Source organism: Cydia pomonella, chromosome 19 (genome assembly GCF_033807575.1).
Source record: "Cydia pomonella isolate Wapato2018A chromosome 19, ilCydPomo1, whole genome shotgun sequence".
Classification (NCBI taxonomy): domain Eukaryota; kingdom Metazoa; phylum Arthropoda; class Insecta; order Lepidoptera; family Tortricidae; genus Cydia; species Cydia pomonella.
Window position 1 is genome coordinate 9,082,494 of NC_084721.1, and position 21,599 is coordinate 9,104,092.

At 40.4% G+C, this 21,599-nt stretch overlaps 1 protein-coding gene across 1 annotated transcript; it reads left to right on the top strand.

The window, feature by feature from the left end:
- Positions 1 to 203: 203 nt before the first annotated feature.
- On the top strand, positions 204 to 21,138 carry LOC133528642 (F-box only protein 11). The gene is given in 15 exon segments (XM_061866098.1): positions 204 to 508; positions 510 to 531; positions 6,879 to 7,119; positions 7,548 to 7,715; positions 8,658 to 8,862; positions 9,334 to 9,640; positions 11,463 to 11,687; positions 12,768 to 13,012; positions 13,336 to 13,662; positions 15,117 to 15,311; positions 16,037 to 16,342; positions 16,967 to 17,147; positions 17,636 to 17,783; positions 19,135 to 19,233; positions 19,340 to 21,138. Coding segments are annotated over 15 exon segments (2,874 nt in total). The 5' UTR covers positions 204 to 433; the 3' UTR covers positions 19,470 to 21,138.
- Positions 21,139 to 21,599: the final 461 nt, after the last annotated feature.

The window sequence follows — 21,599 nt, forward strand, 5'->3', positions numbered from 1 at the left end:
GGTTTGGTATGACGCTATTTTCTAAAAATAAAATCGTTTATTTTGAACGCATAGTTAAAAAATAACAAATCTTTATTATTGTCAATACAATGAAGATGGCGCTAGTGTCATCGCCGCCATCTTTAAATCCGCCATATTTTGCTCAGAGCATAGTCGAGTTGCCCGTAGCTCGTCTCGGGTAGAGCTGATTTTTAGTATAATTCATTTAAATAATGATTTTTATGAGTTAACAGTTATAAATTTAGTATCAGTGATTAGTGTTTAGTTTGTAAATCTTAAATACTTTCGTTTAGCAGTCACTGATGTGGTGTAATCTCTATTTCCCGTTTCGTTTTACCAATCTAATCTAAACAGAAAATGGCCGACGGTGTTGGTGCGGGTGTCTCCTTTGTTTAGTGCTGAATTCTAGTGAAAATAAGTATTAAAAGGAATAATGCCTAGTGCCTCGTTTTCCTCTTCGCGTTCTTACGTTCGCAGATCGCGAAGAAAAGGCGGACATCGAATACCATTTGCCTTCTAGGACACAATCGAGTAAGTAATCCGGGTCGGCCGATGTCGCCCCAATCCGTATGAACGGGTCATTATCGACATTTTCACAAATGAGCTAGGTTTCATTTCATTGTAAAAACTATTGGTACTCAAGTGTTAATATTTTGCCACGACGATACCAAACAATTTCTGCTAGCGCAAGTCAGTTTTCCATATTTTGCAATTGTGCGAAAATCTCTCACGATGTCTCGCTGAAAATATTTAAATCGTTGGTCATTGTTCCCGTCTGTTGATTGGCATGCTAATTCTTAAGTTTCAATGTATGAATGTCCGTCGATGATATTGAATAGCGCATTTCAGTGACATTTTGCGCAATATGAGTATTGATTTGGTAGTCGAAAACTTATTTTGCACACATGATGAAACAGCTGTTTTCTAAAACGAGCCTAAATTGGACAAATTATGGAGCTACATTTTTCTGTTTGCATACTAAACGAAAACATACAAAGCCGTTTTGGTTAATTTGAAATTGTGTATTCTGCCATCTAGATATACTTTTTTTATTTACACAATTACATATTGTATTTTCTTTGACCCAAGTGATAAGATACCGCAAATAGCGATAAGTATGTTTATATCCGCGAGTTTATATAGTTTTTATGTGTCAATGAAACCATTAATAAAGTGTATAAAATAGGAAAGCTGTAGAATTGTTACCATTTTGGAAATTCTTGATATCTCATAACCAAAGGATTGATATTGGCCCCCATAGATACAAGTATAAATAGGTAGCTGATTTTAAGCTAGATTACCTGGGCCCGATTTTATAAAGTTACAAGTTACAGGTTACAAGAGTACAGGCTACATGCCCTGTAATGCACTGTGAACGGCTACAGGTGTTTTATAAATACACACGGATAATTACAGTTGTAAAGAACCATGGTCAATCTCGATTACAAGTGACATCTACAAATGTGAAGGACATCACTGTTTAAAAAAAAAAGTTTTTCATAGATACTTTTGTTGTTTGTTGTTAGTTTTCAATTATTAATGAAAAAATGGCCAGAAATGAAGGTAAAATCGAGTGGTTAAGAGCGGTGTTCGATGCCAAATATACACTTTTCGGGCCGTTTTCAGGTAAAGGACGATAGATTTAATGAAATATATACCTAATAAGTAAATAAGTACTGTTTTACAATCGAGGTTCATGGGCTATTACATAAAAATATATCCTTTCGGTAGCAGCTCAAAGATACGCTTTGTATCGAAAATTATGAATAGTACACTTTACCATAATGTGTGCACTATACTTATTCGAATAAACGCTTTTTACTCTACTCTAAATAAAGAGACGAATGCTATTAAATCAACGGAACCAACCCTTTTCCTAGTATATAAAATAAAACGAGTCATTAATACAACCAATATCAAACATATTGTCACTTTATTTACTATATATTTCAGATACTTTAACAAAAACTGATAAGGTGCATGTAAAAGTATATATTATATAAGACTCGGAAGAATCTCTCAGAAGAAAAATCATTTTAATTAATAGTAGAAATTCGAGCGAGAGAGTGGATCACTGAGAGTACTGAGACACTACTCACACTACTAATAGCTGCTGTTACAGGATTCAAGACCTATGTCAGTTTCTGTTACAAATGTACCAACCTACACTTGTAATTTACAATATTTTTATAAAACGCTTGTTTTTATTATGAGTTTAAAACTATTAAACTCCCATATTTTCGTCTATGGTTGAGCTACAGGTACTTGTACCTGTAACCTGTAAAATTGTAACACAGTAGTTTTATAAAACGCAAATTGTAAAAAACGGAGCAAGTGTTGCCAGTAAACGCCTGTAAACTTGTAACTTTATAAAATTGGGCCCTGATGAAATAGAAAAATAGTATATTAAGATTTAAAATTTAAAATAATCTATTAAATATGAAATTAGAAATATTCAAGGTGCATTAGATTGAGGTAGGTCAGTTTGGGTGGTGTTATTTTTTTTACAAGTGGTCCATAACAGGCTGCATTTTAGATTATTTTTAAAGCAGAGATGCTTTTCATATAGATTTTCGTACATTGACCCGCCTGTTGCTATCTATATTGTACGCACTTAATTTTTCTTTTTTTCCTTTATAGGCTTTTAGTCCTCACAAATTTTAGCAAGGTGGATTCTGCCAATGTCAAGGTGTGGGCTTTTGACTTTTGAGGAAAGAATGTTCAGTTTAAATTTATTTTGTAGATGGATAGGCTGGGAACCTACAACAAATAAATATTATGGACATCACAGACAAACACATGACATGACATGCTTAATTAAATTGCTGTCAAGTTCTGACTAGGGAATGCAATCCCGATCTCGCGAGATCTCGTGTAATTTTTCGGGATCAATCCCGACGCATAATATGACGGGATCCCGTTCGGGATTGACGGGATTGGGCGGCAGTCGTCAGCGATGCTACACACGTATTATATCGTAAAGAACCGAACTAAGCAGAGATTAATATGGCAGTATTAAACGAAGATGACTTGCCTCTTTCAATGATTGCAGAAGATTTGAATTTACGTGCTACTGCTGTACAAACTAATATGTCACTTAAAGAGGAATTAGAACAAACTCTGCGAGCATCTAAAAGTCCCTTTACACGTGTATCCACGAGCTTAGACAGATTAGAGTCAAAAAGGAAATGGATTTATTTGACTGTGGAGGAACAAGGGGGAGATTTTTGCAGTTTGCATATAATTGCTTCGACACGCTATTGCCAACCAGGAGAGGGCATTCTCAGCAGCTGAGTACATTGCAATGGATGTAAGATGCCGTTTAGCAGATAACACTCTTAATACCCTTTGCTTTTTAAGAAGTCACTTTCAAAATCACCTCTAATACTCTCTAATTCCTTATTGTTTTGATTCTTATTTCAGTTATACTTATTGTTTTGATTACCTGTGTTAATTTCCATGGAAAACTGATGATGATTTAGTTAATAATATTAAAGAATAAAGGTTTTTGTTTTCTGTCTATTAATATATTATTTTAATTAACGTCACCATCACAAACATGCCGTTATTATCGTTTTAATTCAATCTAATTTAACTTTTTTTTAATCTACTTCTGGATCCCGCGGGATTGATATTTCTAATCCCGCGGGATCTCGAATTTGCAATCCCGAGTCGGCATTGCATTCACTAGTTCTGACATTGTCAACTGGCATCATTGGCGGGACAGTAATATAATTGTGTGTGCAATAGAGAATGTCTCTGCCCATTGCTATTCAATGATGAAAATATTTCTAAAGTACAGCATAAACTATATAGCGAAACTCAAGGAACCTCTTCAAGATATCTTTTTAGCCATTTAACTTTAACCCTTTAAGTTAAAGGGTTAAAGAGGTGTTCCCCGTTGGATATATGGCCATTACATATGATTTTTATGATTCATATGTACCATCTCTGCAGTACAGTTCCATAAGTCTTGTAAAATAAGTACTAAAGTGGAACTGTGTCACTTTGTTATGTTTAAAAATTAAAAAAATAAACTAAATGACATTATTTTCAAAATTGCTTTCTTGGGGTGAGATATGAGGATATCATATATCATTTGTGGTACATTGTACAAAAAAAAAACTTTCAGATTGTATCTAGAGGAGCCAAAACTTAGTATGTTGTCAAAAATTGGCTGAAATGTAATGATGTCTCGGACTCTCTAGAACACAAAATAACTAGTGTAATATTTTGCCTATATCCCTTTAGTCTACATCGCAAACGGTCTAGAACACAAAATGACTACAATTATTTATTTTAGACCTTTATTTATCTACGTATCGTCGATTTACCTTTACGTTAGCGATGTCGACGGAGTCCCGCTAGGGCTCCTATTTCTGTGCGGTTTGGCCTTCGGCCATTAAAAGATAACTAACTAACCTAACCTACCTATAAGTGGTCATTTTGTGTTCTAGACCGTTTGCGATGTAGACTAAAAGGGATATAGGTAAAATATTACACTAGTAATTTTGCGTTCTAGACGGTCCGAGACCAAAGCGTTCTTAGAAATCGATAGACGTATCGAGAACGCCTGGATAAGCTTCTGGTCCATGAAAGCGTTAATGAAGGGTAACCTTCCTTTGTGTCTGATGCGCAAACTTCTCGACATGTGCATCCTGCCTTGTTTTTTTTTTTTTTCTAGGGGGAAAATGCATTCCGCATACCACCCGGGTGCGGGGGGTGACCCGAGTGGTTATGTGGGACTCCCGTGTAGGCTAATGAGGCCCACGGTATACCCACTAAAAACCCCCCCATATGCCACCTCGCCGCCTTATTGGTGGGGTTACAGGAACGCTTGCGTACTCATCCGCGACCCCACCGGCGGCAGCCGCCCGCGAGCGGCTCCTTCGCGAATGCCCGAAGGCCCTTCACGCGAGGCGCGCCAGATGGTTCGACGCGCCTTCCTCCTCGGCCTCCGTCCAGCAGTGTAGCGGACCCCCCCGAGCCCGCCACAAGGAGGCCACGGGCGCCAGAAAACTCCCCAGCGCCCGGCGGCAGATGAGGTCCATGGTTCTGCCGCAAACCACAACTCGGCTGCAGAGGACAGGGAGAACGGCACACCGTAACACCGACACTCCTCTTCCTCTGCAGCCCCACCAACGCCGCTACAGCGGAACGGCCCCGCCAAGGTCGCAGGGGATAGGGAGAGTGGCGCATCGTGATACCATCACGCCTCTTCCCCTGCAATCCCACCTCGGCCGTCGAGGATAGGAAGAACGGCTCACCGCAATACCGACACTCCTCTTCCTCGACGGTCCACCTCCAACGCGTCACAAGCGGGCTTACCAAGCCCACTTGGAGCGTCCTCCTCGGGCCAGCCAGCACCTCAAACAGGCCGGCCCTGGTTGCCTCTTCGCTTCACCGTGGGAGACCAAGCCACGGCTACTAAGCCCCTCCACCACGACAAGGTGGGCAACCCTCGGGGGGATGTGCATCCTGCCTATCCTAACCTACAGTGCTCAAACTTGGTCATTAACTAAGGCTCTGAAGTCTAAACTCAAGGTTTGCCAGCGATCGATGGAACGTAGTATTTAGGTGTTCGTAGAAGAGATCGAATCAGAAACACTGAACTACGCTCCAGAACTCGAGTTGTAGATGTAGGCATCAAGACCGCCAAGCTCAAGTGGGACTAGGCTAGACATGTCTGCCCCATGCACCTGGAAAGTTGGGCCAAAATGGTTACTGAGTGGGACCCACAAAACACCGTAGATGCTGCAGGACGGGTTGCAGGCACACCGAAAAGGAGTTGGCGGGACGACTTGGATTCTTCTTCTTCTACCCAAAATGGTGGAAAAATGCCGACGACAGGGTCGAGTGGAGAAAACGATGGGAGGCCTTTGCCCAGCAGTGGGACACTATAGTAGGCTAACAAAAACAAAATGTTTATAACAATCATAATTTCATTAAAAAAAATACAATAGTAAGGAATAAAACACTGAAAACAAGTTTCCAAGCATCTTGCATTTGGTTTTATTGGAGAACAGGTTTCCAAAAAATAAAGCAAAAGTATGTTGAATGTGTTCTTTGTTTTGAACAAGCACTAAATGAAAAGACCATGTTTTTTTCCAGATAAGTTAACTCTTACCTTTGGATAATATTCAAGCGACATATTGCAGCTCTATAGGTTGCAATAGAGTAAATAACCACTTATATATTGATTTAGGAATATGCCAGCATTTAGCAATTGATATTTTTCATACATTAATATGCAGGCACAATTTTGTTAAATAGGCGGGTCCACACAGAGCGAGGCTATTTCCTCGCGTACACTACGGCCAGTGAAGACGTGCTTAGGCCGTAGGCTGTGTGGACCCGCCTAATGACCATTTTTATATCACATTCTGATTTATGTTCAAATGAAACTTGTTAGTCCATACTATGTGATACAGTACTAAGTAACTGTTAATAGTACATTACAAGAGAGATAAGTAGGAATTTCGCAACATATTTAGATAAATTAAAACACGACCAAAGGGAGGGAGGAAGGACTTCACACATTGCATCTTTATTGATGTTTCCAAATTTCAACTAATTATACCTCTCGCATCGCATCGAATGATGTTCCCTATAACAGTTTATCTTTATATGTAGTAGCTATGACGTAAAATGTTTGTCGACATTTTTTGGAAGTTTAGTACAATATTTATTTTAAATGAAGCAATAAAAATACGGTAAAGACATATTACTTCATTTTTTTTGTTAATAAGACCAACCAAAAGCGACTTGAAGTAACTGTCATAGGGTCTATCATTTGACGCAAGAGGTATAGACCACAGTTCCCACACATCTAAATCCGTCTAAAGTTCTTCCTAAACACCAACCTTTTTAATTTCCAGCGGAGCCATGTGAATCAGTCCCGTGCCCCAATAACGTGACCGGCAGCGCCATGGCCGCCACGGCGTGCGCGGGCCCCAGCGGTAGCGGCGGCGGCGGCTCGCCGCCCGTGCCCGCCGCCGCGCCTGCCACCACCGCCGGCCACCACAGTCCGTACGACCTGCGCCGCAAGAGCCCGCCCGCCTACCACGAGCCCGGGCCTTCGGGTGCTTGCTCACTGCCGGCCAGGAAGAGGCCTCGGACGTAAGTCTTCTTATCAGCATTTGTGCTTTCATCCATTATAGAAAGTTGGAATTTGTATGGCATAAACTCTTCTTAAAACTATTTTTATGTTCATCATAAAAACGTAAAAAAAAAAAAAAAAATGTTATATATTTATATATGAAAAAAATTGTATTATTTGCTTGTAGAATTTAACGTGTGATGCATTTTTGCATAAAAATAATAATTTTAAACCTTTTAATAGATTTCTAGGAACTGTAAACAAAGGTACCTATTTTATAGGTATTTACAATGTTTGCAAATTGCAGTCTAGTATCTTTATCGCCCTATTTTAAGCAAGATGCGGTCATCATAACTACTAAGAAATAACGTAATGCATACCTAGATCGTTAGTATTTAGTGCATTTACGGAATAATGACAAAATATTATAAAAAAAAATTTTTTGTAGATCATTGTCACAAGGCGTGGACGTATGCAACGTATCTCAGTACCTCCAGTATGAATTGCCTGATGAGGTGCTTCTGTGTATCCTATCGCACCTCACCGAGCGCGACCTGTGCCGTGTGGCGCAGGTGTGCAAGCGGTTCAACACCATCGCCAATGATACTGAGCTATGGTAAGTCACGTCAACCTTTATAAAAACTTCTATGCATATCAGTTTTAACAATTTTGCAAAGTAGTCTTGCTATATTTACCTAATTTAGGAATGTTAATGTTTCATGTAAAATGTTTGTATTTACAACACTGGCCCATTTGGCAGCAGTGTAAGTGACATTCCTTCCTTGACCTTTGACCGCCAAAGACGCGCGCGGATACAAGGTGTCCCAAGACTACGGGACATCAAGGGAAAGTACCTTAAATATCGTAGATAGGATATTTTGCTGAAATCAGACTTTGTTATTTTTAAATGTCAGGCATTCTGCATTTAAAGGTTTTCTAAGAATTACTTGCTGCGCCTGGGAATCGAAGCGACTTAAATGTGGAAAAAGAATCACCCCTATTTTTATGATGCCAATCGAAAGAATGGACAAAAAATAATAATTCTTCTTAAGTAACATAGTATTCTAAAAGAAAGGAACAACGTAAAATGTTTGAGTCAAATTTCAAGAAATTATTAAGTCTGTTCGATTCCCAGACGAAGCAAGTAAATCTTAGAAAATGTTTAAATGCAGAATTACTGACTTTTAAAAATAACGTAAAGTCTTCTTTTAGCAAAATATCCTATCTACGATATTTAAGGTACTTTTCCTTGATGTCCCATAGTCTTGGGACGCCCTGTATATGTCACGCAAAATAGGCGCCAGTTGTAGAGTTGCGGAAAATACAATACAGCCCAAAATCACAATTTGTGCATTCTGGTACCTTGCAATGACGCGCTGCACACGATAGCCATGGCGTTCAAAAGGTCATACATTGTCTCTCACGTATTAATCGTAGTTAAGGCTATAAAATTAAACATTTGTTAACTACAAAGGTTAATTTTCGCATTGAAATAACATTTGAAACATCCAACTCATTAAACGGGTATAAAAAATTAATCGTAAACATTTGATCACAGGAAAAGCCTATACCAATCGGTGTTTGAATACGATATGCCATTGATGCACACTGCACCGTGCCAGTTTGAGTTCATGACGGCGGACGAGTGCGACGCCGACAACCCCTGGAAGGAGAGCTTCAGGCAGCTATACTACGGCATTCACGTGCGACCCAACTTCCGTCCCAAGAAGGACTCGCGGATCAAGCATTTTAATACTATTAGAGTAAGTTTTTTACCTTCTCCTAAAGTGAAACGTAGAGTACAGCGAGAATCGTGATTTCCACGGAACTTGTTGTTGGTTTCAGTTTGATGGAGAACCCGTGGCATCCACATATGTAATTACATGCACACTGTAGTTATTTGAATATTTGGTCGGATCAACTACGGTAATAGTCGGCAAACCGCGCCTCGCAAACTGTGACGATACGACCTGCAATTGTGGCTTTTCAAAGCACTCAAAAGTTTAAGTTGTCTTAACATTTAAACCACTGAAATCAACTTGTGGGGCTCCCAAAGCTCATAAACTGCAGTCGGCTCTTTTATTCCTAAGTTTGCCTACCTCCGAACTTTGGGGACCGATTCCTTCGGGTCACCTACTGATTTGTCTCGATTTCAGATTTGCAAAATGTTGAACAAGGAAGCCTTCCATATTTGCGTTCGGAATGAAGATGCTAATATGAAAGTGTTTGTTTAGGCCGCTCTGGAATACGTGGAGGAGCGCGGCGGCTCGACCCCCACCAGCAGCAGCGGCAGCTCGCCGAGCGCGGGCGGGGCGGGCGGCGCGGCGACGGCGGGGGCGGGGACGGCGGGGCCGGCCGGCGCGGGCGCGGCGTGCGCGTGCGGCGCGGGGGCGGGGGCGGGCGCCGGCGCCGGCGCGGGCGCGGCCGGCACGCCCTGCGCCTGCCGCCGCGCCGCGCAGCCCGCGCCCGCGCTCGTCTTCGTGCACCAGGGGCTCTACCAGGAGGAGTGCCTCGCCATCGACACCGATGTGCAGCTCATTGGTGAGCCTACATAATGATGGATGGAGCTTGACCCCGAAGAGTGTAACCGCACTCTGTTTTTACCCTATTACGGCAGAATCATAATAGTATATTGTACAACAGGTTCTTAAAATTCCAAGGGCCGAAGTTACGGAACGAACCGAACTTGAGTTTTGTAAAGACAGGTCCGAGAAATTTAAGACCTAATTATTTACCGTCGCACACAATATTTTTCTAAGCAACAGGAAACACAAAAATCATAAATAAAATCAAAGTAAATATTGGTTTGTAGATCTTTGCCCAAAAGTCAGAAAAAAAAAACAATTGCATAATATTATACGAATATTCCTAATAACACTACTTTTAAAGCTCCATCACACCGACGTGGATTGCGCGCGGTGCCGTGCAACTCTGAATGCACAGACAGAACGTTTTGAGGTATGCCACACTGCCGAAGCTCGGCGCTGCGTTCAATCCGCCCTCGATCCGCCGTCCGAATGCGTAACCGACGTGGGGCGGAAGCGGCGCACTCACACTTAGCGCTGATTGGAGGCGGAGCGATTTTGCGGAACAAAGTAAATAACAATATTGTTTACAGTACATATGGTGTTACTTTACCGCACTAGTACGAAAATTAGCATATTACGTTACTGTGTCGAACATTTAAAGGGCCATATGTACTGTAAAACGTTGTACGATACATGGGCGAATAGGTAATTCGCAACTCGTGTCGATTTAAAATACTCCCTACGGTCGTGTTCTAATTTATCGCCACTCGTTTCGAATTTCCTATTTTTCGCACTTGTATTGTAATGTACTATTACAGTACATATGGTACTACTTTCCGTGCATATGTCAAAACTTTGAGCACTTTTCGTGCATATGTCAAAACTTTAAAGAGCCATATGTACTGTAAAATGTTGTACGCTACACGTGCGAATTTCCTATTTTCAGCACTTGTATCGTAAATAACTATTGCTATAACGGAAATTATGGAGAAACTGAGTATGTTAGACAATATTCATATCTATACACAAATATTACAGAAATACGGTTTACAAATTGAGATTAGTAGCAGTAGGTAACTTACAACGCGGGTCCGCAATCAAAACGCTTTCAATCCGCCGCCTCCGTTCAATGTGACATCACCGCCTTGCTACCGCTCCGCTCCGGAACGCTTCCGCGTCGGTGTGACGGAGCCTTTCGGATACTATACACAGGGGCGCCGTTATGTTAGAGTCAAAACTACTAAGTAATTTTAGTTTTTTAGTTTTAGGCCAATTCGTTTTTATATAAAAACGTATTTATAAGGAACATTTCGTAATCAGATGAAATTATTTTATACACAAATATATTAAAATAAAGGTCGACATTGATAGCTCCACTACACTATAATAATAATAATCTAATTATAAATTTGTTTACTAATTTAAAGCAACTTCCGAAAAGGAAGACTTTCCATAGGAAAAGTAATCTAAAGTTTTATTTTTAGCTCCTTCTCAAATTTTATGCCAGTTTTCGACCCTAACTCCATTAAAATTCATATATTAAGTTTGGTTTACCAGATAGACAAATCTACAAGCATCGCCTACAATTTGAGAACCACTGTCATAATAGGGTGATAACGTTACATGTGTACATCAAATAGCTTTGATATATATTTTTTTATCATTTCTCCTTGTCAGTTTTTTTATATCTTATCGAATTTTGGTTTTTATATACCTACTAAAACTACTGCCCAGGCATCCTGCTAACTCCGGCCACACAGTTACAGTACCTAATACAACAACTCAGGTACTGTAACTGTGTGGCTATGTAACTACAACTACCATCTGTATCCCAGGCTGTGCCGCTGGCAACGTTGCCGAGTCAGTAGTACTGGAACGCGAGGCGGAGTCCACACTGACGTTCGCGGAGGGCGCCAGCCGCGCCTACGCCGGCCACATGACGTTGAAGTTCTCACCTGATGCCACCAGCACCATGCAGCACCACAAGCACTACTGCCTGGAGGTCTCCGATAACTGCTCTCCCACCGTTGATCATTGCATTATTCGGAGCGCCAGTGTGGGTAAGAACCCGTTTGCATTCTATTTTGTGAATGATGCCTTCGCAAGACACTTCACTTTAGGTTCGCCGCCGCCGCCGGTAACATAATTATAGGTGGTAAAAAAAGCGTACTGGCCCAAATGTGGCCTCAATTTGACCCAAAAGGCTGTGAGCACAGGCCCCCATTGCTGTCCCTATTTGATGAATTTACTACGGGCCTCAGTTGATATAGTAACGCCACTGGCCATTGTCTTGAAGAACAGAGTGTAGAATAGAACTAATAGTACAAGAGCTGTTTCTAGTGCTCCTACAATCTTGAACGCATGCCGCCGCCACAAGATGTAAGCGCGAACTTTCTGAATTGCACTAGTTAGCAATCCAATTTTTGAAATGGGCTACATGGAAAACCATATCCCAAATTCTTCTGTGTTGTATGTGCCCAGCTGTAGAACTGTACACCGTGTTTTTATTAAATTCCGTTAACTCCGGGGTATGGGTAAGTATGTTTAACCCTTTACCAGGGTAAGGGATATATATTTCCCACATGCGGCTCTTCAAACATGTGTTCTATTTTTGATGAGTAAGACTGACATTCGATTGTCATTTTTGAACTGTCAGCCTGGTAAAGGGTTAAGGAAACTAAATGGCATAGTTAATTTTCAAAAAATAAGTATTTTTTAATTATTTTTTTATTTTATAAAAAGTAACTAAATGTTGCACATAGCGTTGCTGTAACACGGGCATTACGTTTAATTCAACCAAACAATTGAAAACTGACATATAAATGTCATTTCGAACATCGATCGTCTCGTACTAAACACTAATAAATATGTAAATAGGCCCTTAAGCAAGTGTATACATTTGTAAGGGCTAAATTAGAATTAGAAAAATATTAATTATCTCCGAAATGGAGCTAATTAGAATAACCGTGTCTTTGAGAAAGTTACTTAATTTAAGCTCAGGAATGCACCCTTGAAATTAACGGAAATAAAAAAAAACACGTTCTATGAGTATGGTGCCCACCATACTTAACACCGGTTTTTTTTTTAACTCTAAATATCTGGGGCTTTATGATGCACGTCTAATAATGCAATTTGGTTAGTGGGTGCGGCGGTGTGCGTGAGCGGAGCGGGCGCCAACCCGGTGATCAAGCACTGCGACATCAGCGACTGCGAGAACGTCGGGCTCTACGTCACGGACTACGCGCAGGGCGCCTACCAGGACAACGAGATCTCGCGCAACGCGCTCGCCGGCATCTGGGTCAAGAACTTCGCCAACCCCATCATGCGCCGCAACCACATACACCACGGCCGCGACGTCGGCATATTCACCTTTGAGAACGGACTGGTGAGTCGGACACATACAGGCCTAAGAGCCCAGACAACCTAGCAATGGTTTTGAGATGGAAAACAGGGAGCTCACTAATGTCCTAGGGTCGTAGTAAGTTACGTAAATTGGCGTCGTATCTAAATGTCAAGTATGTGAACGAAGCAATCGGTAGGTCGTTTCGCTCGCTTGGACCTCGGACGCAAATTGTTGATAGACGCTTCTACATAAATCGTACTCCTGTAATGTAATAGGATGTTACTCGCACCGTGCACCTTGACGCAGTATGTAAATCATACTCATGAAATTTTCCTTACAAAATGTTAATAACTATAAATTTTCAGGGCTACTTTGAAGCAAATGACATTCACAACAACAGAATCGCCGGTTTCGAAGTGAAAGCCGGCGCCAACCCCACCGTAGTACATTGCGAGATCCACCACGGACAGACGGGCGGCATCTACGTGCACGAGTCCGGCCTCGGCCAGTTCATAGACAACAAGATACACTCCAACAACTTCGCTGGCGTGTGGATCACGTCCAACAGCAACCCGACCATCCGTCGCAATGAGATCTATAACGGCCACCAGGGCGGCGTGTATATATTCGGCGAGGGCCGCGGCCTGATTGAGCATAATAATATTTATGGAAATGCTTTGGCTGGAATTCAGGTTAGTTGGTTGTTTACTTTAGTTACAGTCACAAAAGTAGACTTAAAGCATAAATTAGTTTTTCTACTGCGTGTAATTTATTTATTTATTGTATGTAATTTACCTTCCATGATTATTTTTCACTTGCGCTGGATGACACTTTATTCTCACTATGTTCTCTTTTACTGTTCTATTGTCTATTTGTGTATTTAAGATTTAAAAAAATATATATATATATATATATTCTATTATAATTAAAGGTATTGTAAGCCTTTAGAAAAGGTTTATAAATAATAAAACTAAAACGCGTACTTTTTTGCATATGACAGCGACCAGGCAAGGCGGATTTTACGCTTACCAGACATAAGTAGCAGTCATAAATAGGTGACAGGTATTATAAGCTAAAATGGAAAAATAGTAAAAAGGCATGTGAGGGATATGTTGTTGTATGGGAGTACTAGTCTCTGTTTTTAGTAATTACAGGGTAATTAAAGAGCTAGCTCTTTCAAGGTCGGTAGACCCAGCTCTTTCACAACTTATTTCCAAAATAAATTCAAGGTTAAAAACAAGAATTCCGGGTCCACACAGAGCGAGCATAAGCGCAAGGCAATTTCCTCACGCACAATACGGCCTGTGTAGACGTGCCTCGGTCGAGGCGGCGCACTCGGGCGAGGAAAACATACGCGCCGCCTCGGTCGAGGCACGTCTACACTGGCCGTATTGTGCGTGAGGAAATTGCCTCGCGCGTATGCTCGCTCTGCGTGGACCCGGCTAATGATATCAAAACTTTTGTGGCTCAACTTGTACGTAGCTACAAGGCCAAATACGTAGATAAACCCATTCCACATTCTATTAATCTATATAATTAGCGGTGATAAGCTAAAAAGTAAATAAATGAAGGAAAATACTCACTTTTTATGCCCAAAATTTTTAAACCACCGGCGTTTGTTGGTTTCAGCGAACTCTCAAATGTTTGTGGGTAACAGAAAATCAGTGTTGCCACGTAAATAAACAAAGTCGTGCGAAGTTAGTTCCAAAACTACCAAAATAACGCACGCACTGGCACTAGCCCAACTATATTAAGTCACATAATTAGTATAATTATGTTTAGTGGCGAAACATCGTTACAACTTTTAAATAAGCTCGTATCTCACACTACTAGACTGCTACTCAAAGTTGAAACGCAGTAACTCTGTATGCGTCCCCTTTTTCTTATGATAGTTATGATTTACAGAACAACAAAACAAAAAGAAACGATTTTTTTTTCAAAGTAGTGACATGCGGTTTGGCATTAGTATTGTTTTGTGACGGCCGTAAACTGGCCATTACAGATAGATTGGCGAATTTTCCTAGTGACCCCATTGACTATATTTTCTTCTTTTATCATTATGTCAATTTAATGACAATGAATAATAACAGGCTAGAAAATACTAAATACAATTACAACCATATTGACGTAATTCATTTGTTTATAGATCCGCACAAACAGCGACCCCATAGTCCGGCACAACAAGATCCACCACGGGCAGCATGGCGGCATCTACGTCCACGAGAAGGGCCAGGGACTCATCGAGGAGAACGAGGTGTACGCCAACACGCTCGCCGGCGTCTGGATCACCACCGGCTCCACGCCGGTGCTGCGCCGCAACCGCATACACTCGGGCAAGCAGGTATTGAAACTATCAGGATTATCACGCTGTGCGGATCCGCACGCCACTCCGGTAGGTGTGAGCGAGACAGCGTTAGGCTGACATTTTTTTAAATTAATAATAACATCTAAACTATCATCTGACAAAGTATCTAACGGGAGGCGACGATTAATTTTTTTTTTTTTACTTGTTTTGGTGGCTGCCATTCCTCAACCCACCAACGCAGGGGCAGCTGACGTCTACGAAGGTTCATCATACATAGCCACTATACGAGTTATCGCTCGGGAGGCGATAGGTCATGGAAATTTGTCCCTGGCTCGCAGTCTATATGTAAAATTTACATTGTAAATTCACAGCCACCGTTGCTAGCGTAGAGTTCGACAGCAATGGGAACTCATTCAATCTTACTTTTGAGTCGAAGCCCTGCCAAAACTTTGCAATTGTTTCATAAAGATTTTTCCCAAAGTTGTGCCAGCAAAAATGTGTTTAGGGCTTGAAACAAAATTTCTATTACCTATTATATTTTAGATAGAATAGAATAGAATTTGTTTTATTCATATACATACAAACAGTAATATACATACATAAAAGAGAACATAGAGTAAAGTGTCACGAAATGGCCTCATATCATCATGTTGCTGGCGACTTCCAGCGCTGATCTTCCGATGAGACCATCGAGATCGAGAGATTTTCTGTTTTAAATTTGTGTAGTTACTGACCTACTAATGTTATTGTCTTTTTAAAAGGTCGGCGTGTATTTCTACGACAACGGCCACGGAAAACTAGAAGATAACGACATTTTCAACCACCTATACTCTGGCGTTCAAATCCGAACCGGCAGCAACCCCGTCATCCGCGGCAACAAGATCTGGGGCGGGCAGAACGGCGGCGTGCTCGTCTACAACGGCGGCCTGGGGCTGCTGGAGCAGAATGAGATCTTCGATAACGCCATGGCGGGTGTGTGGATTAAGACTGACTCCAACCCGACGCTCAAGAGAAATAAGATTTTTGATGGGCGCGATGGAGGAATTTGTATTTTTAATGGAGGAAAGGTAAATCCCGTTTGCCTAAACTCTAAAGACCAAAAATGTTGACTATCCTCATGGCTACAAGTGGTACTTTTGATTACTGATATTAGGATTCTAACGTGTATTTTTACTCTAAGAAGCTATTTATTTTGTCCTGATGCGAAAATAAAACCATAATAAATTCATTGCATTTAATTATACAGCATTGTTTATTTAGTCACCTGCAATAATTTACGGGGTGAATATATAGGTCATATTGAACGACTTTTACTATGAGACCACCCCAAAAAAAAAATTGTCTGTTTCATACATTTTGGCTGTCTGACCTTGACATTTTGTATGGGGGAGTTTTTTTTTTTTCGCGATTTCGTGGTTGGTCCCATAGTAAAGGTTGTCCAGTATGACCTATTTATTCACCCCGTAAATTTTTGCAGGTGACTAAAGAAACATCCTGTATAACTAAATGTATTTATTAAGCCTCAAATCCGAATAAAATCGCCGCTACTCGTGTTGAAGTCTCTTTAACGTGGAGGATATCGTCAATAAATCAATAGCCATTCATTCGCATCTTCCTAAAACAAACCAGCACGCGATTGAATTCGCAAAGCTAAAATCATGACTGTAACGATTGTCTATTTTCCTGCACAGGGTGTATTGGAGGAGAACGATATATTTCGCAACGCGCAAGCGGGCGTGCTGATCTCAACTCAGAGCCACCCGGTGCTGCGGCGCAACCGCATCTTCGACGGGCTCGCGGCCGGCGTCGAGATCACCAACAACGCCACCGCCACGCTCGAGCACAACCAGATCTTTAACAACAGATTTGGAGGTAAACTTTCATTTACTTTCAGGTTTTTGTGTTTTGCTACTAAGGTTTTGTACAGCCGTTTACTGAATCGATATAAAGGGCTGGCTAAAAGTACTGAGACATTTTATTAAAATAAATTCAATAGTAGGAATTTGTAGCACCGCGCATAATCTCTCTGCTTAGCCTTAAGGTTGACTGGCAGAGAATGCCTAAGGCCTTATGGGATTAAGCCCAACTTATACAGTAAGATTTTTTCTTTGTTAGGCGGGTTCACACAGAGCGAGTGAGGCACGTCTACACTGGCCGTTTTGTGCGCGAGCATATTGCCTCGCGCGTATGCTCGCTCTGTGTGGACCCGCCTAATGAAGGCTAAATAAATAAATAGTTACCAGGGTAAAGGATATAATGGCAAAACTTGAAGGTTTTCTTAGAGATAGGAAACTTGCTAAGTATTTTCGAAAGCACTTCTTGAACTTTATTTGTTTCTAATAAAGTCACATTCTTTTCAGGCCTTTGTCTAGCATCCGGCGTGTCGCCATTAATACGAGGCAACAAAATATTTAGCAATCAAGACGCTGTGGAGAAGGCGGTCGGCGGCGGCCAGTGCTTGTATAAGATATCGTCGTACACGTCCTTCCCCATGCACGATTTCTACAGGTAACTTTTTATAGCATTGATTTATAAAGTAAAATCCACAGACCTCACAGACCTACGGACCAAATTGACAAGTAAGTATGAACAAATGTTGCCACAGTTTGGCCAGTGTCGTTCTCATCGATATTAAAAATTATTGTTACATCATACGTTTAAGGTCCACCCAGACGGGACAATCAAATTGGCAATTTGATCGGCTAATCTATATACCAACTTTTTCCAGTGATTTTGATGGATCAAAAGGTCTGTAGACCCCTAATTATAGATAAAGTTTTAATTTCAAACCAGCAATAATGTATATGAAAATTATATATTTATGATAGTTTATTGAATACATAAAGCCTGACAACTCTTTATTTAACCCTGAGATAGTGTCGCTGCAAACAGCTTACGTATGGCAATAATAATAAAAAGAAAAAAAAATCATTTATTGCAGATCAATGATCCATAGGATGTTAGTAACAATTTGGACTTAATAACTAAGTTAGTAGGAGTAGAAAATATACAAAAATATATACACGAAGTCTTAACCTAGTTAGTCTTAACTTAGTTAGTTTGATTTTAATGTACTTACTAACCCCTAGCTATAACGATGGTACTAACAATGTTTTATGGAAATTTTATGGTTCTGAAATAAATATATTTTATTTATTTATTTTTATTTTAACCTATTTGGCCCTTCCGATGACCACTTCGACCCAATATTTGGTCACAGGGCAATTAAGACTCTGACAATACTCTGAGGAGGCCGTTGCCGCTGCCACGCACTCGCCTGAGTAGTGATCCCACACGCTTGCGTCTGATTGCGAAAAAGTCGTCCGTTCGCACTTCTGCAAACATGCTGGACGCACTACAGTGCTTCGGCAGCCGCAACAGCATCATCAAAATATTGTTGTATTGGACTATCAGTGCATTGTATGCCCTCTGTGTAAAACCTACCCACAGACTGCAAGTGTAGAACGTCTGACAGTAGGCTTTGCAAAGAGCGTCAATTATAGGACCTTTATTCCTATAATCGACTTCAATTTTTTTAACATGGTCACAGCAGTTGCTCCAATTTTCTTTAGTCACTTCCTATACGATAATAATTTATTAAAAATTTAAATCATTAATAATATAGACTGAATTCAAAATAATTTACATAACTAAATTCTCAACATTAAAATAAGTTTTATACCTGAAAACTATCTTCAACAAGCTTTAGAAAAGCCTTATTATCGATAGACACATTTTTAGTTGCCACTTTAGCTTTTACAATGCTCCAAATCATCTCAATAGGATTTAAATCACATTGATATGGCGGTAATCTCACCACATTTAATGTGATGTTATTCATCCGTCAATTTTATTTTAGGTGCCAGACTTGCAACACGACAGACCGCAATGCCATTTGTGTCAATTGCATCAAAACGTGCCATCAGGGACATGACGTCGAATTCATACGCCATGACAGGTCAGTTTATTATATTATTTTTGTTTATATGAAGTAAAATCAAGGTCCACATAATATGTGAGCGTGGTATGTAAGACGGAGCAGTAAAGCTTGTGTCCGTGGCCAGGTTCTTCTGCGACTGCGGCGCGGGCACGCTGTCGAACCAGTGCCAGCTGCAGGGCGAGCCCACGCAGGACACGGACACGCTGTACGACTCGGCCGCGCCCATGGAGTCGCACACGCTCATGGTGAACTGAGCGCGCAGCGCCGGGGCGCCGTCACGCCGGCGCGCTGTACTCTGCACTCTGTACTCTGGCGAGGACGAGTTATTTTTATTACCTAAATCTTCACCTTGTACATGTCATGTCGTGAGTCGCTAATATTTGTAGGGCGCTCTTCGCGCCTCCGATTCGCATTCGTGTAAACCTGTTAAAATAATTAGATACTAGTTGAACGATTGCTGGTATTTCGACGTTACGCTGTCTGTATATGTAGGGGCATTTTTTTTTAATCATCTGTACTTAATAATTATGTATTTTGTCGAGTAGTATCATGCATTCCCAAATTGTAATCGTACCATAATCTCAAAAATCACATTGATATATTAGAATAATGTTATTCGTTTTATAAGATGTACTGGTAGCAGTGTTTACATTATAATGTCTACTATAGTTTCATAATCATGAGGAATATTATTTTAAGTGCTCCATCACTAAATTTTTTGATTGCTTAATCAATGTTTTATATTATTATTTGTGTTTAGCACTTTGTTTTGAAGCTACCATGTTTTGTTTCACAACGAATAATGGACGAGTTCAATAGCAGGGATGACTGTGTTTTGAAGATGCCATGTAAAATATTATACCTTCTGTACAGTCCAAAAGTGCTAGAATATAAGCAAATAAATTATCCTCGTATTATTATTTAGTACCTACCAAGATTTGGTTCTCGATCTGGCGACTGCGGACGTCAGGATAGCGTTTTGTAATATTTGCTGTCCACATTTTTATTGAATTGACGACACTAATTATATTTGATTTGGGGGCATTTATACCTCGGCTCTCCTGGCCCGGTGGCGGGAGCTTTAGTTAATAAAGATATGTAAGTATTGTTTGGGGTACAGTCGCGGACGCCAGGCGCGGCGCCATTTTAATCTCTCCATTAGGAGTCTGCCTCGCCTAACTATTTTGGCGCTCCTAATGCGCTTTGTAAATATTTATGTCACACAATAATCGAAACGTAGTAATTAATGTATTTGTATCATTATATTTTTATTATTGATCACAACATGTATGTTTAATTATGGTTAGGTCGTCGTATGCTCAGAGCGGAGCCGCCGCGTTGCGGAGTGCGGGCCGGCCGGGCTCGCGCCCGCTAGTGTATAATTAGGATGCAAATTAAAAGAACGAATGTGCGTATTTAAATGGAAAAGATCTTAGGTACAATTGATATTTTATTATATTGTTAATTTAAATTTGGTATTGATATCGATCGTGAAGCAATGTTAGGAACTGGGAAAGGCCGAACGTGAGCGGCTAAGAGTGCTGATAGTGATAAGTTAGGTAAGCTATAATGAAAATCTAAATTACTCAGTAATCACTATTGCAAATTTCGAATTGTTAAATCGTCTCTCCATAGCACGGTATGTTCTGAATCTGCTTTTTTATAATCCTCAATCTGTGATCATCGCTAAATATGTAAGTGAAAATAATTTAGTTGGTCCCCACTACAGAACTATGATATGACATGATTATTATAACATCAAAATTATTGTGGCGCTGATGCTTTATATAATTGAATGTGAAAAATTGTTATTTATTGAATTGTCAGTATGATCTTAATTTATTGAATTAAAATCTGGATATTTTGTTTATACATGAAGATACCACTGTAAAAGCCGTGATATACATCATATAATATTATAAATTGGTATTTTATTTACTTTGCTTTTTCCCCTTGATGAATCACAATTAAATTGCTCCTTTAGTGCGACTGCACCATTACAGATAATACGGCTCCGGTCCGGTTATATTTTTCTGTCCACAGACGATTCAATGAACTGCTCTTAGAGCAGTTCATTAAATCGATCGAGGTTTCATGTACAAGAATAACGTGATTCTTCACAGCCATTTTTACACACACACACAGTTTATGTAAAATAATCCCTCTTCATATTTATATAGGTATTTTCATCAGTATTGAACATTGGGCCTGCGCGGAAAGAGAAGGTAGGGTGACAGGTGTTATCGTAGTGATTATATGCTCTTTGGGTGTTATCTCCATATAATTTATAACCTAAAAAGCGGCCAAGTGCGAGTCGGACTCGCACATGAAGGGTTCCGTACCATTTATGACGTATTAAAAAAACTACTTACTAGATCTCGTTC